This window comes from Asterias amurensis, chromosome 16 (assembly GCF_032118995.1).
Source record: "Asterias amurensis chromosome 16, ASM3211899v1".
Classification (NCBI taxonomy): Eukaryota; Metazoa; Echinodermata; class Asteroidea; order Forcipulatida; family Asteriidae; genus Asterias; species Asterias amurensis.
In genome coordinates this window covers 9099958-9127822 of record NC_092663.1, presented here as the reverse complement: position 1 = coordinate 9127822, position 27865 = coordinate 9099958, and the positions used below count along the sequence as shown (strand labels likewise).

General features: G+C 39.6%; 3 protein-coding genes across 4 annotated transcripts in view; 1 reads left to right on the top strand and 2 right to left on the bottom strand.

The window, feature by feature from the left end:
- Positions 1 to 2669, bottom strand: part of LOC139949301 (uncharacterized) — a 28629-nt gene extending 25960 nt beyond the window's left edge. The window contains 3 exon segments of the mRNA XM_071947718.1: positions 226 to 390; positions 1109 to 1325; positions 2474 to 2669. Of these exon segments, the coding sequence (XP_071803819.1) occupies positions 226 to 390; positions 1109 to 1251 (308 nt within the window). The 5' untranslated portion in view covers positions 1252 to 1325; positions 2474 to 2669.
- A 982-nt stretch (positions 2670 to 3651) lies between these two features.
- On the top strand, positions 3652 to 27771 carry LOC139948944 (uncharacterized). Of its 2 annotated transcripts, none has more exons than XM_071947318.1 (8): positions 3652 to 3710; positions 15795 to 16153; positions 16412 to 16646; positions 17285 to 17440; positions 18341 to 18487; positions 19312 to 20924; positions 22591 to 22711; positions 23089 to 27771. In XM_071947318.1, exons 2-8 carry the CDS (start codon positions 15905 to 15907, stop codon positions 23133 to 23135), a joined length of 2568 nt encoding a protein of 855 aa, XP_071803419.1. In that variant the 5' UTR covers positions 3652 to 3710; positions 15795 to 15904; the 3' UTR covers positions 23136 to 27771. The 2 variants fall into 2 exon arrangements, with proteins under 2 accessions (XP_071803419.1, XP_071803418.1); XM_071947317.1 differs by having other exon boundaries at positions 3653 to 3781.
- LOC139949041 (uncharacterized) lies at positions 3944 to 5800 on the bottom strand. Its single transcript, XM_071947441.1, has one exon. It carries the CDS (start codon positions 5680 to 5682, stop codon positions 4747 to 4749), a length of 936 nt encoding a protein of 311 aa, XP_071803542.1. The 5' UTR covers positions 5683 to 5800; the 3' UTR covers positions 3944 to 4746.
- Positions 27772 to 27865: the final 94 nt, after the last annotated feature.

Below are 27865 nucleotides of genomic sequence, written 5' to 3'. Positions count from 1 at the left end.
GTTGGTAGCTAGTGCACTATATAAGACTTCATTATTATTAAATAATAAAAATTGGGGGGGGGGGGGGGGGGGGATTATTAAAGGTTAAGGCCTGCAATCGGAAGCCGACCTGATCTAGAATCAGAAGCCCCACCCTGATCTAGAATCGAAAACCCCCGGCCTTATCTAGAATTGGAACGCCCCCCCCCCCCAGCCTGATCTAGAATCGGAACCCCCCGGCCTTACCTGGATATGTCCGGAAGATGGAGACAGAATCCAAGAGCTTGCAATGCAGCTTGGGTAAGCTCGTTATCATCATTCATGATGTCAACGCTAACGATGCAAGTCAACTGCGCTGTGTGCTGGCAGACCTCACGAGACACCGTGGCATCTTTGTCACTTTTAAGACGTCTGAAAAAAAGAAAAAAAAGAGAATGTACAGGACTGATTGCTTCATTTTTGAAAAGGCAAGGGCAGCAAGGCATTTTTTCCTTCCTTGGTAAAGGGTATTCTATGAGTCAGTTGTAAATTTCTACTGGAGCATTTTAAGGGCACAAAGGCAATGACAAGGGGGCATGGAGGCAATCGCCTTTGTTGCCTCTGTGAAGTATTAGGCCTGAATGCAAACCTTTGGTTTTCGGAACGGCTCGATTGTTATAATCCGATAATATATAATGAGTAGGGTAGATGGCCTTAGCTTTTGATTCCAGCTGGACCTTCATCAGAGGCATGAAGAAGACCTTCTTCAGTAGGTAATGTAGATATATATAGATATATAATAAAACTAACCCATGAAAATTTCATTTCAAAATGGTGTTAGCATTCATTGTTTTTAGATAGCGCTGACAAACTGGAGCAGTTATGTCCAGGCATGAATATTATTCCGTAGATGAAATACAGTCGGAGAAAAGTATCAACAGTAACGTTTCCAAGATTCAAATTTAGAGGGATTTTTAAAAAAAAAAAATTCCACATTACTTTGAGGTGATTTTTTTACATACAAAATTCAGCTTTTCAGCTGCGAGTAAGAATGATTAGCCTCCCAAATTATTATTACTGGCTCAACTACGCGTTAAATGTTGAAGAAGAATAATCCAACAAAATTTCAACTGGACGTTACAATACTTACTCTGACAGGGTGAGGTAGGCACCCACTTTCTCCTTCAATGGTCCCCCCTTCCCCTCTAATGTACTAAGGAGGGGGCTGAGAATGGGTGCCTTGTTGGTACGGAAAGCATCCTGGTCATCATTGCAAGATGCTGTGACCATCATGGCTCCGTGGCTAGGTCGCAAGAAAGGCTGATGATGAAAAAACTTTCCTCGATGGTTTGGTAGAATCCTAGGACCTATATTATTGTAATCGGAGGAGAAATAACCATTAATTGTTGGTTTGTCAGAACTGGGTTTAAAATGTCTGTATCCGACTGCCACTTTTTCACTCATTATGAAATAAAATGAATCTCTTTCAAAAAATGAGAAATTGCTTTTTGGGGGCTAAGCTTAACTAAACAAAAAGATGAAAAAAGGCAGTCGGTTACATTTGCAATGTTTTTCTCAGAAAAGATTAATAAGTTTAAAAAAAAAGATACAGGCATGATGATGTTTGGTCCTTTGAAAAAAGGTAGGAATATTCTACAAGGGCTGACCTACATCAAAGGATTTAAGTTTAATAAAAAGAATACAACATTTTAAATTGACTGTTTAAAACTTTAATCACAATTTTATTGAAAGAAAGCAGAAAAAAGGTCAGACTAAACTAAAACTTATGAAGAGAATATCAATGAAGAACAACAACAAACAAAGGCCCTAGTTTAACATTAAAAATTGTTTAACGCTAGAACTAAAATGTAAAAAAATTCCCAAAATGAGATGAAAGTGTTTTCAAACAGTTGTCCATATGGATAGAACCCACAGCACTGTCAGCTTGGTCAGCACATCTGGGCCCTCTTGATAAAAAAAGGATTTATAACAACCAAATTTCCGTTTTTTGTACATTGCTTGTTACTGTATTCAGCTGTTGTTTGCTTTCTTCTTAAAATCACGTGAAAATTTGGTTGGTAATCCTGTTTGTATAAGGAAGAAATTTCATGCTAAGCAAATTTGTGTGCTTTATTTAGCAGCTGTATGAAATTGGGCCCTGTACGTGATGTTCATGTGACTGCTGCATGCATGCTGCACGTTATGTTGTAGAACTTCAATTCAACTTTATGTGTGCACGTCTTAAAATGAGGAAATAATTTTGGCTGCAACCACAATTTTCCAATGTTTAAATTTATATACATCATACAGTGTGTGCCTTGGACCTGTGCCTTATTAAGAAACGAAGTGTTGAAACAGATCGGCAAAGAAAAATGCCGAAAATATGATTTCTTTTAGCAACCCTGTTGACGAAACAATCAGATGTGTCCGGAAATTAGACGACCACATAAAATAAACTCTGCAACTTTTACAAAGTCTCATGCATGAACTGACAAATAAAATAAAGACGTACTACCTCCTGCTCGTCTGCTTAAACCGCTCCCACCATCGAGAGCAAATGTGTGATTTTATTACTTTTACATCAATGAAAATCTTACATTCTTAAAAACTGGCACACGAGTTGATGAGAGAGAGATTACCGCTGTCCGCCTGCGTGTGTGTGTAGGATTTTCCCGCGAACTTGCCCGGGCATGATTTCCAAGGCGCGCCAAATCAAATACTCGGAATATTAACGGGTAGTTCGTGTCAGTATTAAATGCACAAAAATAAATTACGAACTACATGTGTGAATACAAGTTGTTGTTATTCTTTGTTTTCCCCTTTATAATCGAGGTATTTTTGAATAAAATAAGTGTGCTAAAGTCAACATAAACATGTTTTCACGCTATTCGAGTACAATTTGCGTAACATTTAGCCATAACTCTATATAATGTAAATGTAAAGTCAACTCTTTCTTTATAGGACATTGCTATCTGAACGATAGAGGGCGGTATATAAGCAGACCGTTAAAAAACACTTCACCTAAAGTTTCCCAGGGCACTTGGTCTCAAATCCTACATTGGTCTCTTCTTTGTGGAAGACATGCTTTCACAATTATTCCGTCAATAATAACTCCCTGATAAACTACACAACTGTTATTGATCAACTGTTGCGCCAAGCAAACTTTCCACCTCCGGAATTTTCCACAAAAAATAGTGACTCACTTTACCCAAAATTTTCCCAACAACCATAGACCTTATCGCAAATACCAATGCGCAAGCGCAGACTGTTGAATAAGGTGCATTGTGGGATACATTGATCTCCATTATACTGGAGATCAATGGTGGGATAGATATGAATCAAATTTTGCTACCAGCTAGACCACAATGCATCTAATTCCAAGCTTTACGCGCGCGCCCCAGTATTTGCGAAAAGGTCATTGATCTCCATTATCAGTATAATGGAGATCAATGGTCTATAGACCTTTTCGCAAATACCGGGGCGCGCGCGTAAAGCTTGGAATTAGGTGCATTGTGGTCTTGCTGGTATCCAAATTTGATCCATATATATCCCACAATGCACCTCATTCAACAGTCTGCGCTTGCGCATTGGTATTTGCGATAAGGTCTATATCAACTACCGTTAATTAGCTATAGCGCCCTCATCGGGGGCTTACGAATTCGGTCATAATAATAAAACATACGCGCACGGTAAATACTGTCAATTTGGTGCATGGAAACGAGAGACGCTATTTTGTCCAGTTGGAAAAATTGGTAAGAATTCTCTGTTTTATCGAAGGTGAAATTAATGTGACAGGTGGTGACAAGTGTAACCGGCTAGAAAGGTATGTGTAGGAAATGTTTAGTGTTGTTTTGGACACAGGGCAAGGGTATAAAAGAACCAAGTGACGGTTTGTCACAGAACAAGACTTAGGCCAGGGCCTAAGTCTTGTTCCTAAGTTAGGCCTACCTACAATTTAGGATAATCTTTCGGTCGTCGCCACCAATTTATCCGCCGTTAATTAACTCCAAAACCACTGAATTTTTTTCTTACCTGAGAAGAAGGGTTACCGCATATATACATCCAGAAAAAAAAGAGAGAAAAATAACGTAACAGTTTGTAAACAAAGGTCAAAATTGGACCGTTTTTGACTCCCAGTGACATCGAACTCCGCCATGTTTATGCTGTTTGTGTGTGTGAGTGTTGTTGTTCAACGCTCCAATCAGTCGGTCATCGTCCATGCGCAAAGAAAAAAATCGCTAGGACTGATTCATTTCCGATATGGGTAGACTGAAATTATTTAGGGAAGGGATGAGGGGAGGGAGGGAGGACGGAGGGAAATTCGAACAAACCACAAAATAACCACGTGCGTTTATGAATGTAATGTAATGTTATCAGAATAGGCTGTTATGGTTTCAATACACTGACCAACGTTGCATAATAAGCAGGTTGAACTAGCCTAAGGGTCTGTACGGCGGGGGTATTGAGTCATCTCTTATTTTAGCCACCCTGCAAAAATAAGGGGAAATGAAGTCCAACTTTCATGTAATGTATGCAGTTGGATGATATGGACATTTTGCCTTATTTGAACTTGGGGTCACCAGTTGCTTTTGAGTATGTTTTAGGTTAGGGATCATGTTGCATTATTAATCGAAATGGGACGTTTTTCTTGGAAGTTATTTAAATTAATAAACGGTAATGTGTTGGTTGGTTAACTATGATTCTATCTTTGGATTTATTTGTTTGGCGTTTCTGCGGAGCAGTGCCTTAAATTAGGGTAGTCGTGAGAGTTGTCGGGGACGGTCCAATTCAAAAACGTTTTGGTGGTTTATACAACAGCAAGATGTCACTGAGGATTTGGTCGAAGTGGTCGACCAGGGCATTCTGACGGCGCCACATGTATTCGGCCAACCGGAAACCGAAGCCGTCGGTAGAGCTGGTAGCGTGGGTGCTCGGCAGACTCCTCTTGATCTGCCACCACTGGCACTCAATATTTTGAGTATGAGCGCCAGTGGTGGGATCAACGAAATTTAAGGAGTGATTTACCGTGAGATGAGTAAAATTTTCCTGACTGAGGCAATCATACGCTTTCCAACAATCCGATATGATTGTGGATCCAGTGGCCACATATTCCTTAATTAAAGGAATAAGGGTCGCTGAATCCCGCTTTGGCACCTCAATCAGGAAAATTTCCTTTGTCTCACGGCAAATGCCGCCTAACACCCACTTACCCTCGACCAAACGACCTCGGTTGTATTTCCGGCGACCGAATTTCGACTCGTCGATTTCGACCGTCATGCCCGGCCCACCAATCCCCTTGCTGCATCGTTCCTCGACGACACGAAGACAAACCTCGCGGCAAAAAGTGAACCAGTCCACGACAGTTTTACTACTTGTTTGTTCACCTTCGTGGACAGACGTTTCTCTAATTGCCGCAGAGGTTGTCGCTCGTGTCGCCCAGTAGTAGGTGAGCTTGAGGATTTTTTTCAGTGACATCTTGCTGTGGCTAAACCAGCTGTCATGACGGATGCTGCAATTGCGAGACCGCTTCCGGCACCCCCGATGTGTGCACCGCCACGAGAACCCGTCGGCATGGTCCGTCTTCACGGACCATGTCAACGGGTGGCGGCAGTACCGACAATCGGGGGCGTCGGCAATTAGTCCACGTTCTTTGCAGAACGCAATTGCAGCATCCGTCGTGGCAACAGTTTCAAACAATCTCTCAGCATTCCAAAAGGTAGCCATGGTTGAAGCATGACAAGATGACTTCAAGTCTTCAAGAGCTTCCTTATATAGCCCAAAAGAACAATTGGGAGACTTTCTAAATAATGACTCTGGGTGATTATGTGCGTCCTCGGTGGAACTCCCCTCGGGACTCGTACTAGTGGAACAATCCAAAATAACCTTTCACGTGACTGATGTGTGAAGGAGTTCGTCATTCAGGACGGTATGAATGTTCAACTTATGCAAAGCACTGGACAATGACAGCTTATTTTAATATTCATTAAAATTACATATTCATTATGACCTTTATTGACCCAGGTAATGGCAAACACATCTAGGACAGACAACTAAGTTTGGTATCAACGCCTCGTAGCCCGGTTGGTTAGGCTATGGACTATGAATGTATAATAACTTGTTAACTCTGCTTTACAGGTTCGACTCCCGGTACTGCATTACATTATTTAATTGATTGCTAACTAACTATCCATTTCTTCCAGCAGAGACACCAGATAGAGATACATGGAGACTGGATGAGAGAGACGGCAGGATCGAGGAGAGAAGGGAGAAACGAGATCTGTAGAAAAATCACGGGGTGTTTTTTTATATACATTTTAGAGGTTTTTACATTTTTTTTTCATTTTTTTTTTTTGAACCGCTCCCCTATAAAAACCACTTTTTCTAAATTATTCATCCTAGCCCATTCGATTGAAAACATCCTCAGGTGCAAAAAAAAAAAAAAAAAAAAAAAAAAAACAGGCCGGAAGTTGGTGGCGAGGTCGTAAAATTTTTCCACAATTTATTACATTTTTTACAAAAATATGACTAGCCATTATATTCGGAACAGAAAAAAAAAAGTTCACAGATTTACAAATAACTTACAGGGTTTACAGAAGGTAATGGTGAAAGACTTCTCTTGAAATATTATTCCATGAAATGCTTTACTTATTGAGAAAACATTATTAAAACAATTATCAATTCTCGATATAAAATATCGAGAATTACGGATTTATTTTAAACACATGTCATGACGGCGAAATCAAGCATCTGAACGCACACATCTTCGTGTGACAAGGGTGCTTTTTCTTTCATTATTATCTCGCAACTTCGATGACCAATTGAGCTCAAATTTTCACAGGTTTGTTAGGCCTATTTTATGCATAATGAGATACACAAAGTGAGAAGACTGGTCTTTGACAATTACCAATAGTGTCCTTTGTCTTTAAGCCGGTGGAAAAGTTTCCGTATGGCGCCACCATTTTTTCATTCGATAAGACGATATGAAATAACATAGTATCTAATTTACCTCAATGAGATATCCCCTTTATGTAAAAATTAGTGAAAAAGTGGTGGCGCGCATACGGAAAGTTATCCAACATAACCATTGTACGAACCCACCTAGGTATAATAATTCTGAATAATAACATTTTGAATAATTCCACGACCTGAGGGTTTTCTTTGTAATTCAGCTTTTGAAAACTTGTCATTTTCCCCCCTTTTTTACTTAGGTAATTAGCCAAGTTTCCAAACAGCTGACCTGCCAAAAAATTTAATTTAGGAATTCAACAGGCTTAAAAATGATTTTAAAATGTTTTTTTTAAGCGTTATTGAATATTTAGCGTTAATATTAGTATTGGTTGCTAGCATTGGTTGCTAATGACAGTTTTATTTAGTGTGGTGCGCATGACTGGGGATTATGCACAGGGGCCAGCAATTTAAAATGAACAATATGTAGAAGTGTCACACTGAAACTATGCTTGTGGATTCTAGTGATTTTAGAAATAAAGCTCTAAAAGCACAGCGCACAAGTTGTGAATATTGTTGTAAATATTGACACACCAAAATGCGGTAATGACTTTTGTCATAAATTGGCGTCAACACATAAATGTCAGGGCCAACATGTAGCTACATTAGAAGCAAGGCCTTCAATACAGTTTGACATCATTATGAGCTTCTCATTATAATAATCATCAGATTCTACCTTTACCATTCGTGCTGTGACTTAAAACATACACCCTGCTCTGTATTTAAATGGAAACTTGTCTACTCAAATAGAAGTGATTCAACAGTTAATTGAAGCAAGGATATCTCTCAGTTGGTTGAGATCTTTCATCCTTAAAGGCAGTGGACACTATTGGTAGTTACTAAAAATAATTGTTAGCACAAACCCTTTCTTGGTAACGAGTAATCGGAAGAGGTTGATAGTATAAAACATTGTGAGAAACAGCTCCCTCTGAAGTGGAGTAGTTTTCAAGAAAGAAGTAATTCTCCACGAATTTGATTTTGAGACCTCAAGCTTAGAATGTGAGGTCTCGAAATCAAGCATCTGAAACCACACAACTTCGTGTGACAAGGGCGTTTTTTTCTTTCATAGTTATCTCGCAACTCCGACGACCATACAAGCTCAAACTTTCGCAGGTTTGTTATTTTAAGCATTTATACAGCAAGTGAGAAGACTGGTCTTTGACAACTACCAAATAGTGTCCACTGGCTTTAAATGGAAACTTATCTACTCAAATAGCAGTGATTCAACAGTATGGTAGGCCTATAGGATTTGAGGCATTGCATGGTGAGGTATCAATGTATATTTGGTTTGCGATAACACCATGTGTGTATCTACTTGCCAGGTAGAGTTTTTATCTTAGAGAACTGTCTTGCTTTATTCTACTACCGCGAAGTAGATGGATTTCTCTTAGTTGGTTGAGATCTTTCATCCTTAAAGGCTTTTTTTTAAGAAAAGGAGGCTGCCCCTATTTTTATTCAGAACAGAAATGTGAATGTTTTCTAGCAGTTTTTTGCATCATTGGTCATTGTTCTACGGTTGCATAATGTGTTAATTAAGAACTGAACGATTGAACGAATTTACTCCAAAGAATCAATGATTTATCATACAGCTCTAGGCTGAGATAGGTTCATGCCTGTTGTTAGTATTTTCTATTGCTCATTTTGAGCTTGTCTACTCAACTGAAGCAAGCATTAATTCATGCTCTTAAGTGGTCCATTGTCAGTAAACCATGACTTGCTTTTGTAGCAGCATAAAACTTTCAATGGCCACATTGGATACCAGTGATAACAAGTGACGAGGTCGCTCAAGTAGAACTAATGGGTTAATAGTATAGGATTTAAGAAGTGTCTGTCTGTACAGTTAGTTTGTCATTTTATACAGTATTTCAGAGGTGGCTGTCAGTAGAGTAAAGCCCCTTTCACACGAGAGCACTTTAGCAAGGGACGGTCACTTGTTAAGTTGTAGCATGTTTGTAAAATTATATTTCTGTCCTTGCAAAATAATGTTAAAGGGAAGGTACACGTTTGGTAAATGTCAAAGACCAGTCTTCTCACTTGGTGTATCCCATCATATGCATGAAATAACAAGCCTGTGAAAATTTGGGCTCAATCGGTCATTGAAGTTGCATGAAATTGATGAAAGAAAAACACCCGTTTGACTAATTTGTGTGCTTTCAGATAGGAATAAAAGACTTCTAGCTAGAAGTCTTTTATTATTTTAGTGAGAAATTACCTCTTTCTCAAAAACGACATTACTTCAGAGGGAGTCATTTCCCACAATGTTTTATACTATCAACAGCTCTCCAATGCTCGTCAGTTTTTAAGTTAATATTTGTCTTGGTCGAGTGGTTAAGGGCATCGAATTCAAGTTCTGGTGTTGATTCACCGGAGTGTGGGTTTGAATCCCGGTCGTGTCCTTGTGTCCTTGAGCAAGGTACTTTACTATAATTGCTTCTCTTCACCCAGGGGAATAAATGGGTACCTGCGAGGGTAGAGGTTGATATTGTGAATGAAAAGCCTTTGGAGCAATATAAACTGTTGCCCAGGTTGTATACTCCCAAGGGAGCTGAGAAACATTAAAAAGGGATGTTATTGGCCCTATGACCAGGGCACTAATGTAAAGCGCATTGATATGGTTATTGTGAAATGCGCTATATAAGAATTGGTTATTATTATTATTAATATTTTGAGTAATTACCAAACGTGTACCTTCCCTTTAAACATTGCTTTACAACCATGCTAAAACTAAGCAAGGGACCCCAGTTAAATTTCTGTCGTCTGAATAGCACTAAAGCCTGTAAAGTTGAAGCATGCAACTTTTGTGAACAAAAGGGTGCTAGTCTTGGCCCAAGACGTCAGTTCTCCAAATACACTGTTCTCTTGTAAATCAGCATGGTTAAAACCATCTTGACTGGCTCTGACTGGAGTGAGTCAAGTCGGTCAAAATCTTGCCGTGAGAGGGCGTGCTACATATAACGATTTACAAGAATGCAGTACATCCTACCTCCATGATCCAACATTGGTCACACATGTCTTGGGCAAAGACTAATGGGTAGGATTTCAAACTTTGCATGGTGGAAATACGATATATGGAAAGGTTTGTGGTAACACCATGCAGTGACTATCTCTTAATGAGTTGGGGTGGTTCTGGAAAAAAACGTTGGGCACGAGCTCTCTGACACATTTTGAAACAACGGTTTTGGCTTATTAAATTTGAAAACATACATTTATATGACTCCAAACAGACTGATCAGGCCTGGCTAGGGTTTTTGGAAATGGACTATGAACTTTTGCTTTGGGGGGTGTAAAAAAAACTTCCATATCAGGAATCGGGAAAGGAACGGGCACAACTTTTTTTGAAATGAAAGCCTGTTGTTCTAAAGCTGTTGTCAAAGAGCTGATTTGTTTTCCCAAAGAAATATGTCTTTCTTCTCGCTAAAAATCTTGTAGGAATTGTACACAAACTTTATATCATCCAAAAGTCATGGGCCTTAGAAGCTTTGTGTTTGTCAAAAAACACCTAATGTCCAGTAATTACTATCCAATTCCATATATTATGTTGTCGGCACATCATACAACCCTTTGCTACCATGCATAATGTACGTGTAGATTACCCAAGAATCCAGAAAAACCCATTAAAAATTCTCATAATTTCTGTCATTAGTGGTGAGATGATAAGTAACTGTTTACCAGGTAATTGTTGTTGGATCAATTAAATTAACAAGCTCAAACACACTTAGGCTGAGCTATGTGTAGTTATCAAGCTCATCTATAATGGTCATGACAGGAATTTGGAGTCCTTTGTCATTAAATTTTGTCTGACAGATTTAATCATGTCATAAGTCCTAATGTTCGAATGTGCACCACTTTCGTGCTATGGGAAGTTGGATAGCATGATCAAATGGGAAACCAAATTATTTGTTATTTTATAGGTAATTGGACATGGTTGGTTTTTCGATGTGTAAATCAGTTGAAATTGAAATCTTGGTTTTTGTTTTTGTTTTGAAAACACTGTAGAACGAGCCACTCCAACACCTTAATTTCACATTCTGCATCTCTTTGGAACTCCTTGCCTGGTGCATGTGTCCCTCCATCCTACAATCTAGTCTGTTTTAGAAGGAATGGAAATTCCTACCAAGATTTGCTTTTTTGCCTTGCTTGGGTAGAACTTACATTAGAAAAAAACAAATACAAAATAATAATAGCCTATATGTATCCGAAATCAGGAATTTTTTTTTTTTGATCCTGGTCATTGTAAACATTCTGGTCCAGTAACATTGTTGAGCTACCTGCAGTCTTGTGAATTTAACAGCCTTGGATCCAGGCAGGCAAGAAGATAAACATATTTTGAAGGTACACCAGAAGACAAAGCTGATACTGTTATGTCAAAAACTATACCTGCAAATCATGCAGAGTATGTGAGTTGTGCATAATTACGTGTAGGTGTTTGTGTTATAACACCATGCCATGTAATTAACTTTACTGAGTTATGACTGGGCATTTTCCATGTAATATCCATCATGTGGTAATAAGAAAAGAGGCCTGGATCTTCACTGTGCACGAATCAATCAATTAATCCATCCATTATGCACTGTTTGCTCTTTGTATTTGTTCAGAGCATAGAGCCTTGGTTGTCCTCATTTTCATTTCTTATGGGGGGGGGGTGTCAGTGTCTGAGATACAAATTAATAAAGTTCCCTCAAAGAGACCATAGAGGAAGGACAGAGACACAAAGCATGTTCATGTACAGTCCTGTGATGCTTTTTTCTTGTCAGGGCCAGGCAATTTTTTTTCCATATGCAGCCTCAGTGCAAAAGCGCTTTGTCACACCTGAGGGCATCTCAAAGGGCTAACTATTTTTCTGCAATGTATGCAGAGCTACGTTCCAAACATATAAGACAATTTATTCTTGTATTTTGTGCAAATCTACACAGCACGCAGGGACCTATGGATTCTCATATACATCCCATCCAAGGAAAAAGCAATATGGAAGTGGCTTGGTTTTATTATAAAAATAATGCAGACTTGTAATGCACATATCCACACAGCTGTTCAAGGCGCTGATAGTTACAAGTGTCACGACTGGGACTTGAACCCACACTCTGCTGGTCAGAAACACCAGAGCTCGTATCCAGTGTGCTTGACCTCTAACCCACGGTACACCAAGAGTAAAAGGGCAGGGACGAGGGAAAATTTAAATCTCTTCTAGAGTTTTGTAAAAGGGGTACGCAGGAAGGCAACGACTAGAGACATGGAGGCAAATGCCTCTACTGCCCCATGAAGTACATGGATCAGGTTATTCCACAGTGACTTCATTAAAAGAAAGCTGGTTTTCCCCAAGTAATTATCTTTACTTGATCTGTTAGTGTTTATTGACGGGACAGTGACAAATCTCAATATATTATTACATTTTATAGCAAGTCACTAACATTAATCAGAAACCAAATGACTAATACCACCAGGGCCCATGCACTATTTCACATCTGTTTAAGTAATGCTTTACAAGTTTCTGCTAAGCAACAACGACCAGGATACCAGTCACAGAAGCTACATGAGAAATGATAATTCAGCTGGTAGCCTTTTTCTGCTAAGCATACTTTTGTTGTGCTTAAGCTTATTTTTGTACTTTAAAAGCAGCTCAGAAAGACCATAGTCATTGTTTTGATGAAACGCCTAGATTTCTATGATCTATTGTGTGTGATGTTGAGAGTCTGTTGAGGGGGTCTGATGTTGTGCACACACCCGGCATGAAATGCAGCATGAGCACTGAGTGTTTCTATTAAATACAGTGTGCTGCCCATTACGCCAAACGCCAGTAGTTAAACGCTACTTTATGGGCCTTGGCCTCATTGCTTAAAGCAACAATCACTCTGTTTACATACTACCATGGCAACCAAGGCAACCAAGGCAGAAATGTCAACAAAAAATACCCATACTGAGTTACATACTACACATACATGTACATAAAGTGTGTGTCTTATTTTAAGATTGTTGCTATGATTTTTGGTTGGCTATAAATAGCAGTCTGATAAATAGATGTTGATATTCAAAGAAGTAGTCATACATTTTAACAAGAGTCACTGGAGGAAACAAATATAAGTATTTATCATCATCAAAAAATTAATCAAATCATACAACACTGCCCAACAGTTATAGTGTTGAGTTAACAGTTATAGTGTTGAGTTACATAATTTTCGATATAGTGTTGTATTTTGTTGGACTGAGGACTGCACCGGTTTGATCACATATGCAATGAGGCCTTACCATAATCAGGGTCCAACAGTTTTACTTTTAAGTTACAATTTTGGTTGGATTATGTTGTTACAATTTTGGTTGGATTATGTTGGACTGAGGACAGCACCAGCAAACTGATTATGCTTAAAAGACAGTGGACCCTTTCGGTAAACAGTATTGTCCAAGGCCCACACTTCATGTATCACAACTAATATATAAAACAACAAACCTGTGAAAATTTAGGCTCAAGTGGTCATCGGAGACGGGAGAAAATAACTGGAAAACCCACCCTTGTATCCACGCGTTTCGCTGTGTCATGACATGTGTTTAAAAAAAAATCTGTAATTCTCGCTATCAAGAACTGATATTGTTTTACTGTTTTCTCAAAAAGTAAAGCATTTCATCGAATAATATTTCAAGAGAAGTCTTTCACCACTACCTTCTGTAAACCCTGTAAGTTATTTGTAAATCTGTGAACTTTTTTTTGTTTACTGTACCGAAAGGGTCCAATGGCTTTAATAGCTGATCAATCTTACTACCATAAACAAGAGTCAAACAGTTTGGGTTTTCAGCTACCATATTGTGCTGGATTATGTTGGACGTATCTGAGGACAGCGCTGGTAAATTACTTGGTGCTTTAGGATGGGATCCTGTCACCATAATCAGAGTCCAACAGTTTGGTTGTTACCACTAGGTGTTAGATTTCATTAGAGTGATGAAGGATTCAAGTGAATGTGACATGAGTACTTGTATACATGCTGTTGTCATCAAATATGTTTGTCAGATCTTCATGGCACACACTTTTATCACCCCCTTAACTGCCTTGCTTGTGTATTTAGGCTGATATTTATAGTAAACAAAGTACAATGTATACAAACAAAGCCCTTTGCATACTACTACCTTGGTGCCAATTTCAAAGAATGAAAACCCCGGAAATTTTCTGGGGAATTTTAACCCCACCATTTTGCCTCATTTCAAATTGGATGCAATTATTTTTTCGAAAAAATAAACACTCGGTATGCCCTGGGCTAACTGTTGTTGATTTCACCAAACTCTTCCTAACTTAGGATTAATCTTGGGAGTCTCAGCCTTGAACTCTTTGTGAAGTCGAGCCATGCAGGGTTATCTCCTAGTATAACCATGGTATAACCATAGAGCTATAAATATTGACTAGAACGCTAACTTGCTCTGCGTTTTGAAGCCATCCTCGGCACAGACATGTTTGATGTGTTGCGTGACTATGGAACGACTTTAATTTTAATAGAAAACACATTGCCGCGATTTTTTTTACATTCGGCGTGTGCATTTACGTACGCGACTACCCATTCGCGTACGTCCGTGCTACGAAAACCATACGGTCGACTTGATTGATTACTAAAAAAATATACGCGCCTTTTAAACATGACGCACATGACGCTCGCAAGCTGCACGCTCATCAGCAGATTGTGCGTTCACATTTTCTTGTTCGATGACACATAAAAAAGAACAAACGCACTATCATGCAAATAGCCGTACAATTGCCGTGCAAAATTTCAAGTTTTTGTATTGGTTTGTACATAAACATCGATGCACCCACACGAGGTGTTAGCGCTCTAGTCAATCTATAACCTACTCCCAAGTAGGGGTGACCTTTTCCCTGGGAATAATGGCTTTTATCCAGAAATTGCCAGGGTTAGCAGTTCAGTTGTGACAGGTCAACCAAATTTTGTAGTGAATTTCTTCTTGTGTTCATATTATTAGTCATACTTTTGGGGTAAACTCTGGATAGATATCCTTTTAGTATTCAAGTATATTCCATGCAAATTCTCAATAAAACTTGATTACACATTAAAGGAACACGTTGCCTTGGATCGGTCGAGTTGGTCTTTGAAAAGCGTTTGTAACCGTTTTTTATAAAATGCATATGGGTAGAAAGATGTTGTAAAAGTAGAATACAAAGATCCACACAAACATGACTCGGAATTGCGTGGTTTTCCATTTACCTCGTCGACTAGCACGTCGGCCATTTATGGGGGTCAAAATTTTGACTCCCATAAATGGCCGACCGTGTTAGTTCGCACAGTAGAAGGAAAACCACGCAATTTCGAAGCAAACTTGTGTGGATCATTGTATTCTACTTTTAAAACATCTTTCCAACCATATGCATTATATAAAAAGCGGTTACAAACGCTTTTGTTTTGACCAACTCGACCGATCCAAGGCAATGTGTTCCTTTAAGTGATAACCTTTGCATGACTAGGAAAATAAGAAGTACAGTAAGTGCATTAATTTTGCCCGGTCTATGAGTAAATATCTTTTGGAAGGAGTGTTGGCTTCTATTGGCTCAATGTTGCATATTAAATCATACAATGATGGGTGTTCAAACAATGTGATTGTGTAATGTGTTTGTTTATTTGGATGCAAGGTTTGAACGTTGATAAAGAAATCATTGACAGTAATAAGGGGTTTAGTATGCAGTCATTCTACATATGCACTCGTTTCTTTTATAAGATACATTTTGTTTGATACTTTGCTACACTAAGCATCTTTAGTCATCATTTCCATTGAGTGGTTGCTAACAACAATTTTTCAGTTAGCAACAATCTCTAATAACAGAATGTTCTTGTTGTCTTTGACAGATCATGTCTGGAGCTCATAAACCGGCGTAGCGTAGCAACGCTACCAAGCATCATGTGACCTCCCTTCCCATCCCTCCCCCACCCCGCCTTCTCGGGGCTCGACTACCGGGATGTCGGACACTGACTCCTACATCTGGAAGAACATCTTCCCCCAGAGCCCTCGCCACCGACCGTGCCACCGCAGCAAGCAGGCAGCCTGCCACTACGAGGGCCAGATTTACATCCATGGGGGGCGAGATGGACACCAGACGTTGAAGGACTTTTGGCGGTATGACATCGGGAGTAACACCTGGACTAAAATGGAGTGTGGTGGGGACAGGCCCCCACCCTTGCAGGAACATACAATGATTGCGCAGAGGGTAAGAAAAAAGGGTTACCAGTCACTTCATCCACAGTCATGAAGTTTTGGTAAAGTCATAAATCATAAGATTTTGGATCATTATAATATTGAGATAGTTTTTGATGAATTGAGAAGCTGAAATGTGTAATCCAAATTACATTTTTTTTCTCTTCATTTCTTCAGCATTCTCTTATTTGTGCGATATGACGCTATTTTTAGCGAGTTTTTAAAGCCTGCTAAAATCAATGATAAAGGGGTCATTTCATTTCTTTAATAGGGGTGTCTCTTCATCTTCGGAGGGGAACTAGGCTATGGAAGCTTTGGAGAGACTCCCCTGTGGATCTATAGTATCTCCCGTCAGACCTGGGAGAAGCCGGTCATCGAGTCAGAGGTCAAGACCCCTATTGGTGTCAGAGGTCATACTGCTGTTGTCTGGCATGGTGGGATGCATGTGTACGGTGGATATGTGGATTTGAAAGGGTCATCCAGTGAACTTTGGACTCTGGACTTTGGTAAGAAACTAAGGCCGTGTCCGAAACGGCGACTTCGGCTACAGCTACGGCTAGATCGCGCGCGTCTGCCTATTCTTCAACACTGGTAGACGCGCTGATCTAGACGTAGCTGAAGCCGAAGTCATCGTTTCGGACACGGCATAAGACTATATCTATGGCTTTGTTTATAATGGCTTTGGCTGTTGACTTCTTCTACACAATACACACTTCACAAAATTAGTTCTGTGCACAGTTACAAAACCTTACACAGCCCTGCAGTTAAAGTATTTCTAATGTTTGGTCAACTCACTGTTTGAATCAAGACTACCTTTGATATATCAAAGATAGTCTTGATTGAAGCCTTTTTATTAAGGGCTCTCTATAATTTAACAAAAACTGCCTCTTAACTTCTTGAAAAATAGTCTTGATTCTAGCTGTTTTTCTGTAGTCCTCCATTATCTAACTTATATTGACTATTGCACCACCTAAAAGCATAGGGCTAAAAGATAGTCTTGGTTCCAGCTGTTTTAGGGCACCAACTGTCTTTTACTATTGCATTACACCTAGAAGCATAGAGCTGAAAGATAGTCTTGGTTCCAGCCGTTTTAGGGCAACAATTATCTTCTACAACAAATATTTCCTCTTGTCTTTTTACACAGAGACAAGATGGTGGCATCTAAGCGTAGATGCCCAAGGAGAGAACTCCCCGCCTCCGAGACATTGCCACTCTGCTGTCGTCCATGAGTCTAGTATGTGGGTGTACGGAGGACTGAACAACCTGCAACCACTCCGAGACTTGTGGAAGTGGAGCTTCGGTAAGTGGTTTTCTACCTGAGCCCAATTTCATGGCTCTGCTTACTGTAAGCACAAAGAGTCGGTGCTTGCGGAAGCAGGGCATTCTGCGCTTATGTCGAGTGTATTCACAGGTTAGCGGGGAATTTTGGCTTGTGTGCGTGCATGTTACTATGCATTCTTCGCTTACACCTGCAGCACAGAAATTCCGGCCTACATGTAGCTAGACCAGCATGCACCTCATTTAACAGTAAGCGCTTTCGCATTTGGTATTTGCAATGGGTACGGAGTGTTCAATACCATGGTACTGATGGTTGACTATACTTCCAAATGAGTCGTTCGAGTGAGTATGTCACTGCGCATATACACTGCTGGTCAGTGGTCGACCAGGTGTCAACCAAATGTGCTCACTCGAATTTGCTCTAGGTTGCCAAAAAGGTGCAGTGTTCTTGTATAAAACATGGGGACATTGGGTCCCAAAAAGGCACGACCAAGGTTACTATAAAGAGGACATCATGTGAATCGATTCAAGCTTATACTGATAAGTGGGTAAGGAATCCCTCTAGCACTCCAGAGGGCCTGCAGCAGGTAAAAAAGTTCGCTCGTCCCCAGCGCCTTGCTTTAACCAAAGGCGCTGGGATGGGCAAACGCATCATGCACGCTCATCGTTTTAATAATGCGCAGTCCCATCGTGCATCACACTCACACTGCACCATATTTCTATACACTGCATACATGACGTACTTCCGCAACAAGAATCTGTTCAAGCGATTAGCCCATCCCAGCGGTCCTGGATAGTCTGGCCGCTGGGGCCGAGCGAAGTAAAAAAGAACCCAAGGTATCCCTCTTCTAATAATAATAATCTCTTTTCACCCATGACCAAAACAGAAGTGGAAGCATCATTTTGTCTGTCTCTGTTTCAGAATCTCGAGTTTGGACCAGAGTAAAGTCTAACGGGAGTCCAGGATCGCTTTACGGTCACAGCGCTGTCCGTGTTGCCAACAGCATGATGATCTTTGGTGGTGAGGGAAAAGAAGACTACAAGAATGAACTCTGGAAGTTTAATTTCGGTAAGATTATTTTTGTTAGCAATAATATTTCCAATGTTTCACATCAGTGCATAAAGCCCGCTTTATACTTCCTGCGAACGTGAATGCAAAGTGAACTTTGATGTCACATGGCTGTTTACGAAGCATATGTTTCGCCAGAGTTGAACACAGACCACTGGTGTGATGATAAAATTCATACCACATTCGCAATCGCAATTGATGAACTGGGCTTTAGACATTGTTCCTCACATGTGTCGTTCAAAAGTCCCAAATGCAGAAATACTGTGTCTGTGTGTCTTAGGGCTTGCTTGTATACCCTGGATTGGTTAAGGGATAACATTTGTGCTCTTTTAAGCGTGTGTGTCAGGCAAAGTTTACTTTGTGACGTGTCTTGGCCGATCGGTCTAGTTCACCGGACCCAAGCTCTGGTGTTGTCAGCAGCAGAGTGTGTGTTAGAATCCTTGAGCAAGGCACTTAACTATAATTGCTTCTTAAAAAGTTAGAAAGGTAGTGCATCCTGCTCTACCAGTTAGGCTCCTAGTGGATGAGACCCATCCTTGTACATCCTTGTACATCCTTGTTTCAGCCCCAGTCATAGTTTGCCTATAACACCTTCAGTGACTGTCCAGGAGGACCAGTTAGCTTTTAATTTCACTAGTCTGCCAGTTTTTCCACTAGTCCATATTTCATTTAATGCTGAACTAGCCAGCCGGACCACTTGGAGATAATTTTGACTGGTCCAGATGTGTTTTAACTGGCAGCGGATCGCTGAAGTTGGAGAAGGCTGTAATAATCACTCATGTCATCAACAAGAAATTTCATAATTTTTTTCTTTTCTTTTCTAGATGCTACCAGCTGGCACAATGCAACACCCAACCGGAAAATTACCCCCACCCCGTGTACCCGTCATGTGATGTTGTCTATTCCCAACTTCACCCATGCTACCTACCTCAATGTCCCCTCACTGGGCGACTTTCGCCCTCACTCTGCACCCAACCGGGCGTATCCTGACAGGAACCAAGGGGGTGTGGCATTGACACCCATTGGACATATTGCAAATCTGTTTGTCATGCGACCTCATTCCTCCCCACCGTGTGTCGCAGGGAGCAGTCATGAGCAGAAAGACAGTGGGTTATCGCATCGCTTCCGAAACCGCATCCAACCTTCACCAACAAACATTGGTACCAAGAGGGAGCTATTTAAAAAACAAGATGATACAAACTCAGTACTTAAAACCGAGGGCGAGGAGCTGGTTGCTATGGCGACCGATGATGCAAGAATCTACAGCGACCCAAAAGCAAAGGAAAACGGGAGGTGGGCCATCACATCGCCAGTTGCTGCACCGAATGAATACCAAGTCCAACAGGAGGAGACGAGTCATCTTTTGATCAACGAGGAATCTCCGATTCATCATCGACAAGACGGAAGATGGGCTGATCAGGACGAATTGGCTGACACCCTACCGCATCTTCTCCAGGGAGATGAGGAATGGATCCTGGAGGACTTCAGTGAGCCGAACTCGCCCGTAGCTACCCGGAGACCGTCAGAGAACTTGACATTGACTTTAACATCGGATACCAGCTTTGATATTCTCTGTACATCAAATCCTCTAGAGTGTATCGATGGATTACATATTGATTCGGACAGAATTTTGTGCAATAATGTTTCATCCCTTTCCACAAATAATACCTCGCTGCCAAGTAATTCTACTTCATATTCTAATAGTTTACATCAGAGGCTTAATAACAATGACTTGTGTGTACATGCTGAGTGTAATACCAGTCTCAAAGACAACAATATTTATAATTGCTATAGTCTTATCAATACAAAAAATGTTGAGCTTCCGTCCATACTTGAGCCGGAGAGAAAAGAGGACATCTCAGAGAAAATTCCCCCTCATATTGAGGAGGACATCATCAATGTGAAACCAATACAGGAGAACTTGCCTGAAAAAGAGGAAGGATCGTCCGAGAAACAAGAGCTGCTGACTTCGCAAACAAATTTATTATCTAGCTACGTGAATGTCGGCTACGAGTCTTCACGTGAGGATATTAGCGAAAGTCTGAGCTCTAGTGGAGTGCAAGACAAACAATCTGGAGTCACGTTGTATAATCAAAACCGATTGGTCAGAGATAATGCATTCGACCACTCACAGTCGCCGACTCTTGATGAAAGAGATGGCCAATTGAGTTCAGCCCACCCACCTACCAACCAATCACAAGGAAGGTTATATAAGACAAGGAGACCCAGCACTCTATTGGACCAGAAGCAAGGATTTAAGGATCAATGGTCAAGTACAACCAATGGGAGAAGAGATAGCAAGCCCAGGCTACACGGACGATCACAAACATTGAATAGCCTGAGCTATCGACAGAACGATCATGAAATGCCACGAGATACAACGAGTCTGTTGGTGAAAGAAGATGAAGAAGACCCGCCTGTTGAAGAGTATGAAGAGGTAAAAAATCATTTGTGTACATGGCCAAGCGTTTAAGAGCGCCGAATTTAAGCTCTGATGATTCTGTTCAGCAGAGTGTGGGTTCGAATCCGGTCGTGACACTTGTGTCCCTGAGCAAGACACTTAACTATTATTGCTTCTCTCCACCTAGGGGTAAATGGGAACCTGTGAGGGCAGAGATGGTTCTTGTGATTGATTTAGCCGAGTAGCATATTTGTTGCACAAGGCTGTATACGCCCAGGGAGCTGAGGTGGTTTAAGGAATGATTTAAGGCCCAGTGACCAGAGGTAATAATTTGAAGCGCTTTGGGACACCCGTAGGGAGTGAAAAAGCGCTATATAAAAACTTAATATTATTAATATTATTATCCTTGTCTCGTGTCAGTGTCCATGTTGTCAGATATCTTGTCGGCAAGTCTTTCGTTGTTATAATTATAATAATTGGTTTTTATATTGGCTTTTCACACCGAAGAGCTTCTCAAAGCACTTCCAACATCATTACCCCTGGTCACTGGGCCATTTAACTTCCATAAACCATCTCAGCTTCTGGAGGAAGATACAGCCTGTGCAACAGATGTGATACTGAGCTAAATCTATCACAAGAACCATCTGAGCCCTAACTAGAGATTTAAAAATAGATTTTTTTGAGTGAATGTTATTTCAAAGAGTATCACCCGCTCTAACGGAAAAAGTTTAACTTTTACTTTTAATGGTCAGGAACCATGACAAAAATTTAAAACGTTTCTTAAAAAAACACAAGAATTGGTCACGTGATATATTGTCGGGATCTTGACAAACTAGTTTTGAGCACTTTATTTCACTGCTACTAATAATTGGCGGACTTTTTCGAGCAATGGCTCATATGAAAGCTTGTAACTTTCTCGACCCCCATCAAAATTTGGGTCAAATCGGCCAAAAATCTGACATAGCATCTTTAAGTATCTTGCTCAGGGACACAAGTGTCATGACCGGGACTCGAATCCACACTCTGCTGAACAGAACCACCAGAGCTTGAGCTCGAAGTTCTTATCCGCTCAGCCATTACACCCCGTCTTTCGTCTGTCTGTTTGACTGTCTTTTTGATAACAACAATACCGAGTTCTTATACTATAAGTTATCACACAAGCGCGAGTGGAATATCGAAAAGTATAGCGCTTCTGTGTCCCATATCCAACGAGGCCGAAGGCTGAGTTGGATATGGGACGCAGTTTTAAACGCTATATTTACCGTATTTCCACGAGCACGCATGTGATAACGTATTTATCTTCAAGCAAACTTGCCGCGTGACATAGAACACACAAGACGCATGGTAGTGATATTAGCCGTGCAATATAGGTTTTTAACACCACTCCATTCTGCCAATCTGATTGGAGGATTAGCGCGTACTTGAAGATAAAGCGCTTTATCACACCGCTAGGGGTGCATCAAAGCGCTCAGTGTTTTTTCCTGCAATGTATTGTGGAGCTAAGTTTTTGAAGTATGAGACCTATTCCTGAATAGCACCATTTAATGGTTTAAAAGGTGCTGTGGCGCAAAATACTATTGATCTGACTATAGATCTGACCAAGAACACCATCATTTGATTTTGTTTTTTGCTACATCTGCAATACCTTAGGTAAATTTTGATTTGTTTGTTTAACTCTGTATTTTATCTTGTTATTGTTCAGGAGTTGGAGGTTTGGCATTGGCCAGTATTTCTTTACCTCATGGGTGGTGAAGAGACTGGCTCCTGTAGTCTGCATCAGAACACCAGCCCTATGTCAGTGTGGAAATGCTGCATCGCCCAAGGTAGGGTACCATACTCATAAATTGCAACTGAATAAACAGGGGTGATACGCTCTTATTTGGTTTTTAAGATTTGCAGAAGCGGAATTCCGAGAACTTGTTGTTTTGAGAATTGGTGTTCTGATTAAAATTTAGACATCTAGAATGGCAAAAGTCATGGGTTGTTCTAATCTCACTCAAGTAATATAACCATGAAATTTAAAATTTTGGTTTTTACCCATACACCGATGTGTGTTAGCACTTGTATACTCAGTACTTGCCCAAGTCCTGTGAAAAAATTTCACAGGCATGTTACTCGGGTGGGATTTTTGTTCACAGGACTCTGTGTTACCCACATCCGTTGAAACATAAATCAAATATTTTTCATATTTTGTTTTCAGGAAAACTGACAGACAGTGAGATCCAGCAAGTCTTATCCCAGTATTGAGAGAGGTATCGAATGCAATTTATTTATTTTTCAAGATTCTTGATGACGAGAAGAGAACTTGCATAAACGCAAAATCCCGTTTCTGCTTTTGACTGCTATGGTATCTTCTACTGTAAGTATGATGTAATTTCACTGTAGTAAGCCATGCTCACTTCAAGGGAAGGTACATGTTTGGTAGTTACTCAAAACAAATATTAACTTAAATGTCCAAACTGTTCACTTACAATACATGACATATAAAACAGGGTTTCCAATAGACACCATGCACCGGCTCTGGCTAACACTATGCTACTGGGGCATTATTTTGTGGAGTAAGTTTGTTTGTAGACCACCATACCTCAAAAAGGCTTATTTACATGCAGCTAGTACATGTAGTTCTCTTAAATAGACACAGGATTAACGTCTGTAAATTGTCTTTCACTCGCGTTTTTGCAAAGATTCCTTTTAGAATCATCAGATTTTGTCAGTGAGTTTTTTGTGTGAAGTTACATAAATACGGATGCCAGCTTTGGATCTGGAAATAGTATAAACCTTGCATGCGCAGCCAATACATACGCGTGCAGCCAATTTGCGCGCATGTGGCATTAAGACTTACTTCTACCAAACGGGTAGTGTTCAGCACACAAGTATACATGTGTCAAAGTAGTCCACAATTCACACCAATGGCTAGTTTTCACCATCATCATAGATAGCAGTTGCAACTGAGATCCGATTCATAGCATCAAGCCAGAAGTCGTTTATCACTCATCACGTTCAGAAGGTCCTCAATTTCAGATTCCGTGTCTCTGACTATTAAATCAATGTCGTTGAAAGGTATCAACCTCTTTTTACAACACGGAAGTCACCAGATTTCATAAAGCTGTGAAGCAGAAAATATTGCTTGACAAATTTCTTTGCTGAGCAAAACTTGAGTGGGGCACTAGCTAAAAAAAGAAAAGTCAATGTAATTTTTGGCTTTTAATCTGTCTCTTCTATTCTAAGCAATACTATTCAGTGCTTAGCAAGCTTTTGTGCTTAATGAAAAAAATTGGCCCTGGGCCCAATTTCATAGAGCTGCTTAGCATGAACATTTGCTTAGCATGATATTTCTTTCTTGATAAAAACAGGATAACCAACCAAATTTCCATTTGTTGCATATTGCTTGATACTGGTATTCTGCTGTTGTTTGCTGATCCAGAAAATCACATGGAAATTTGGTTTGTTATCCTGCTTTTATCATGGAAGAAATGTCATGCTAAGCAAAGTTTTGTGCTTAGCAGATCTATGAAATTGGGCCCTGGTCTATTGGATGATAGCAGTGGCCAGCAAAGCATACTCTGCATTGAGCAACAAAGACAGTGAGTGTTGGATTGGCTCTGTAAATGGTAGTTTTATTCTTCACAGGATTTTGTATTCCAGTAAACATCATATTTATATATATTATACATAAAAAGAGGCATTATGAGTGTTTTTTTTGTATCATTATTGTTGCAATTCTTAAAGGATTATATTTGAGTGTATTCTATTTTGTGCCAATCGAAAGTGTAATTTTTAAAGAAGCACTGTGTTTGTACACATTATAAAAAATAAGTATTTTGTGTACATTTATTATACTGCACTTTCACCAGATTTCTGTTAGACTTTATATTTGACTTTATTGAGAGCTTTGAAAAATACCTGTTCCTCTCTTAACCAGTTAGCACTTCCACCCTGACAGGATTATTTTCCTGGAATTATTTTTGTTTGAGAGTAACGTTGGCACATATAAACCACGACTTATCAAAGCCAAGAGGGCAAAGGTTCTGTTCGAAGCAGCAGGATGTGTTGTTTCTTATTTGAGAAAACACCATATACATGTAGACCGTTTCATAGAACCCCTTTGTTGCTTTTAAAGACAGTGGACAATATTGGTAATTGTCAAAGATTAGTTTTCACAGTTGGTGTGTCTCAACATATGCATAGAATAACAAACCTGTGAAAATTTGAGCTCAATTGGTCGTCGAAGTTGTGAGATAATAATGAAAGAAAAAATACCCTTGTCACACGAAGTTGTGTGATTTCTGATGCTTGATTTCGAGACCTCAAATTCTAAACTTGAGGTCTCGAAATCAAATTCATGGAAAATTATTTCTTTCTTGAAAACTACGTCACTTCAGAGGGAGCTGTTTCTCACAATGTTTTATACTATCAACCTCTCCCCATTACTTGTAATCAAGAACGGTTTTATGATGATGGTTTTTTTGAGTAATTACCCATAGTGTCCACTGCCTTTAAAGCCATTGGACCCTTTCGGTTCAGAAAAAAAAAATAAAAGTTCACAGATTTACAAATAACTTACAGGGTTTACAGAAGGCAATGGTGAAAGACTTCTCTTGAAATATTATTCCATGAAATGCTTTACTTTTTGAGAAAACAGCAAAACAATATAAATTCTCATTAACGAGAATTACGGATTTATTTTAAACACATGTCATGACACGGCTAAACACGCGGAAACAAGGGTGGGTTTTTCCGTTGTTTTCTCCCGACTCCGATGACCGATTGAGCCGAAATTTTCACAGGTTTGTTATTTGATATAGAAGTTGTGGTACACAAAGTGTGGGCCTTGGACAACACTGTTTACCGAAAGGGTCCAATGGCTTTAAAGCCATTGGACCCTTTCGGTACAGAAAAAAAAAAAAAAAGTTCACAGATTTACAAATAACTTACAGGGTTTACAGAAGGTAGTGGTGAAATACTTCTCTTGAAATATTATTCCATGAAATGCTTTACTTTTTGAGAAAACAGTAAAACAATATCAATTCTCGTTATTGAGAATTACCGATTTATTTTAAACACATGTCATGACACGGCGAAACGCCGGATAACAAGGGTGGGTTTTCCCGTTATTTTCTCCTGACTCCGACGACCGATTAAGCCCAAACTTTCACAGGTTTGTTATTTGATATAGAAGTTGTGATACACGAAGTGTGGGCCTTGGACAATACTGTTTACCGAAAGGGTCCAATGGCTTTAAGTGGCCTTGTTGTAGGGCAGGCCGTATGTGCGTCTAAACGCGTACATCAATGAAGCACGCAGCATTCCCAGTTTGATTTGTATAGTACATGCACGCACACCAACATGGACACGCTCACAGACGCCATGTTGTAGGGCATGTATTTGGGTCTATTCACGCATCGTGAGTCATAATACTACGTCCACAAGACACAGCTGGCAAATGGGCCTTTGGCCACTGGCCAGAACCAACTTCCAAGACTGGAATCTCGGTCCACTTGGACTTACATCCATTGAGAAACCAAAAATGATGGTGCAGTCTCTTGATGTCACATTTTCCTCTTCTTACAACAAAGGACAAAGGACTGGAATCGCAGATTGCACAGTGTTAACAGGTTTTTCGGCATTGGTTAATCTTGCTTTGTGTAAACCTACTTCTTAATTTCATTACCCATTTTGTTTTACCTCAAATCAGCCTAAATAATGCAACAAACATTAGTGTTTGTCAAACAAAATGGTGGCAATCTCTCGATGCCATGTAAATTCCTCTTCCTACAAAAGAAAATTACAAAGGCATGGAATCGGAAATTGCACAAGATTAACAGGTCATCAGGGTCAGGTCATATGTAATGTAAGCGCATTGAAATGGTTTATTGTGAATTTTTTATTTTTTTTTAAATAAAAATATTACAAAAGGAAGTGTTTGCACCTCCAGTTGTGCCTCCACCAAACAGGGTTTAAAGAGGGTTTAAAGTTCAAATTGAGTTTTGTGAGGCACTCATTTACCCATAAATAGTGTCCTCATGAAAGTGGGGAAAATAACAAGTCTCGGTGCACTTAAGAATTCACATTTTAAGGTTCCCCGGGGGTAGCTGCATATTCCACACTTCAAACCTTTTGTACTAAATATTTTCAATAAACCCCGCTTGGCTCCTGGTTTAAAACCTGACGTTAACATGGCGTCAAATTTCATATTTATTTGGATACCCTTTCACAGTGAAATTGTTAACATAACAAACAGGTTTGTACTTTTCAAAGTGGAGTTTTTTGCGCAAGTCAAGAGTTCACATTCAATGCCGTTTTAATTAAATAACATCAAAATTGCGGAATTTACTGAACATTGTACAAAAATGTACAGACCATACATTTGAAATATGGCGCCGTTGAACATTTTTGGATTTAGAAACAAAAAAAAGCATTTGAAGGGTATCAAACAAAATGGCATTTTACACCATTTTAATTTTAAGTTAGAGACTTGTGATTTGTTCCCATTTTAAGGACTCTTTCTTCTGGAAAATTAATGGATCACAAAATTGAATTTGATCTTGGAGTCGCTCTTTAACTACATTTTTTAGGTTATAGATATAAATAAATCTATGCACAATTAGTAAGTATTTATTTTTGTACTTGGCAAGTTCGGACAAAGACAGCAATGACCAAAATAACTTTCTGCAGTTAAAGAACCTTTTATTGAATTGTTCTTTGTATTACCGTATAAATCGCTGGCAAGTTTTTTACATAATTTTCCACAGATTTGTCATCATTTATTTACGTAAATTGTTGTTATGGTATTTACATGTATGTATAAATGGTTGAGACAAATTATAATATACCAATTTTCAAAATATATCCGTGAAATTAAATTTCCAAAGATTAAATATAAGTTTCTTATTGTTTACTGTCTCAGAGTCTGATTAGTTTATTTAACATGAAAATCTCTGCAAAGAAAGACAAAGTTTATAATTTTGATTCTTATG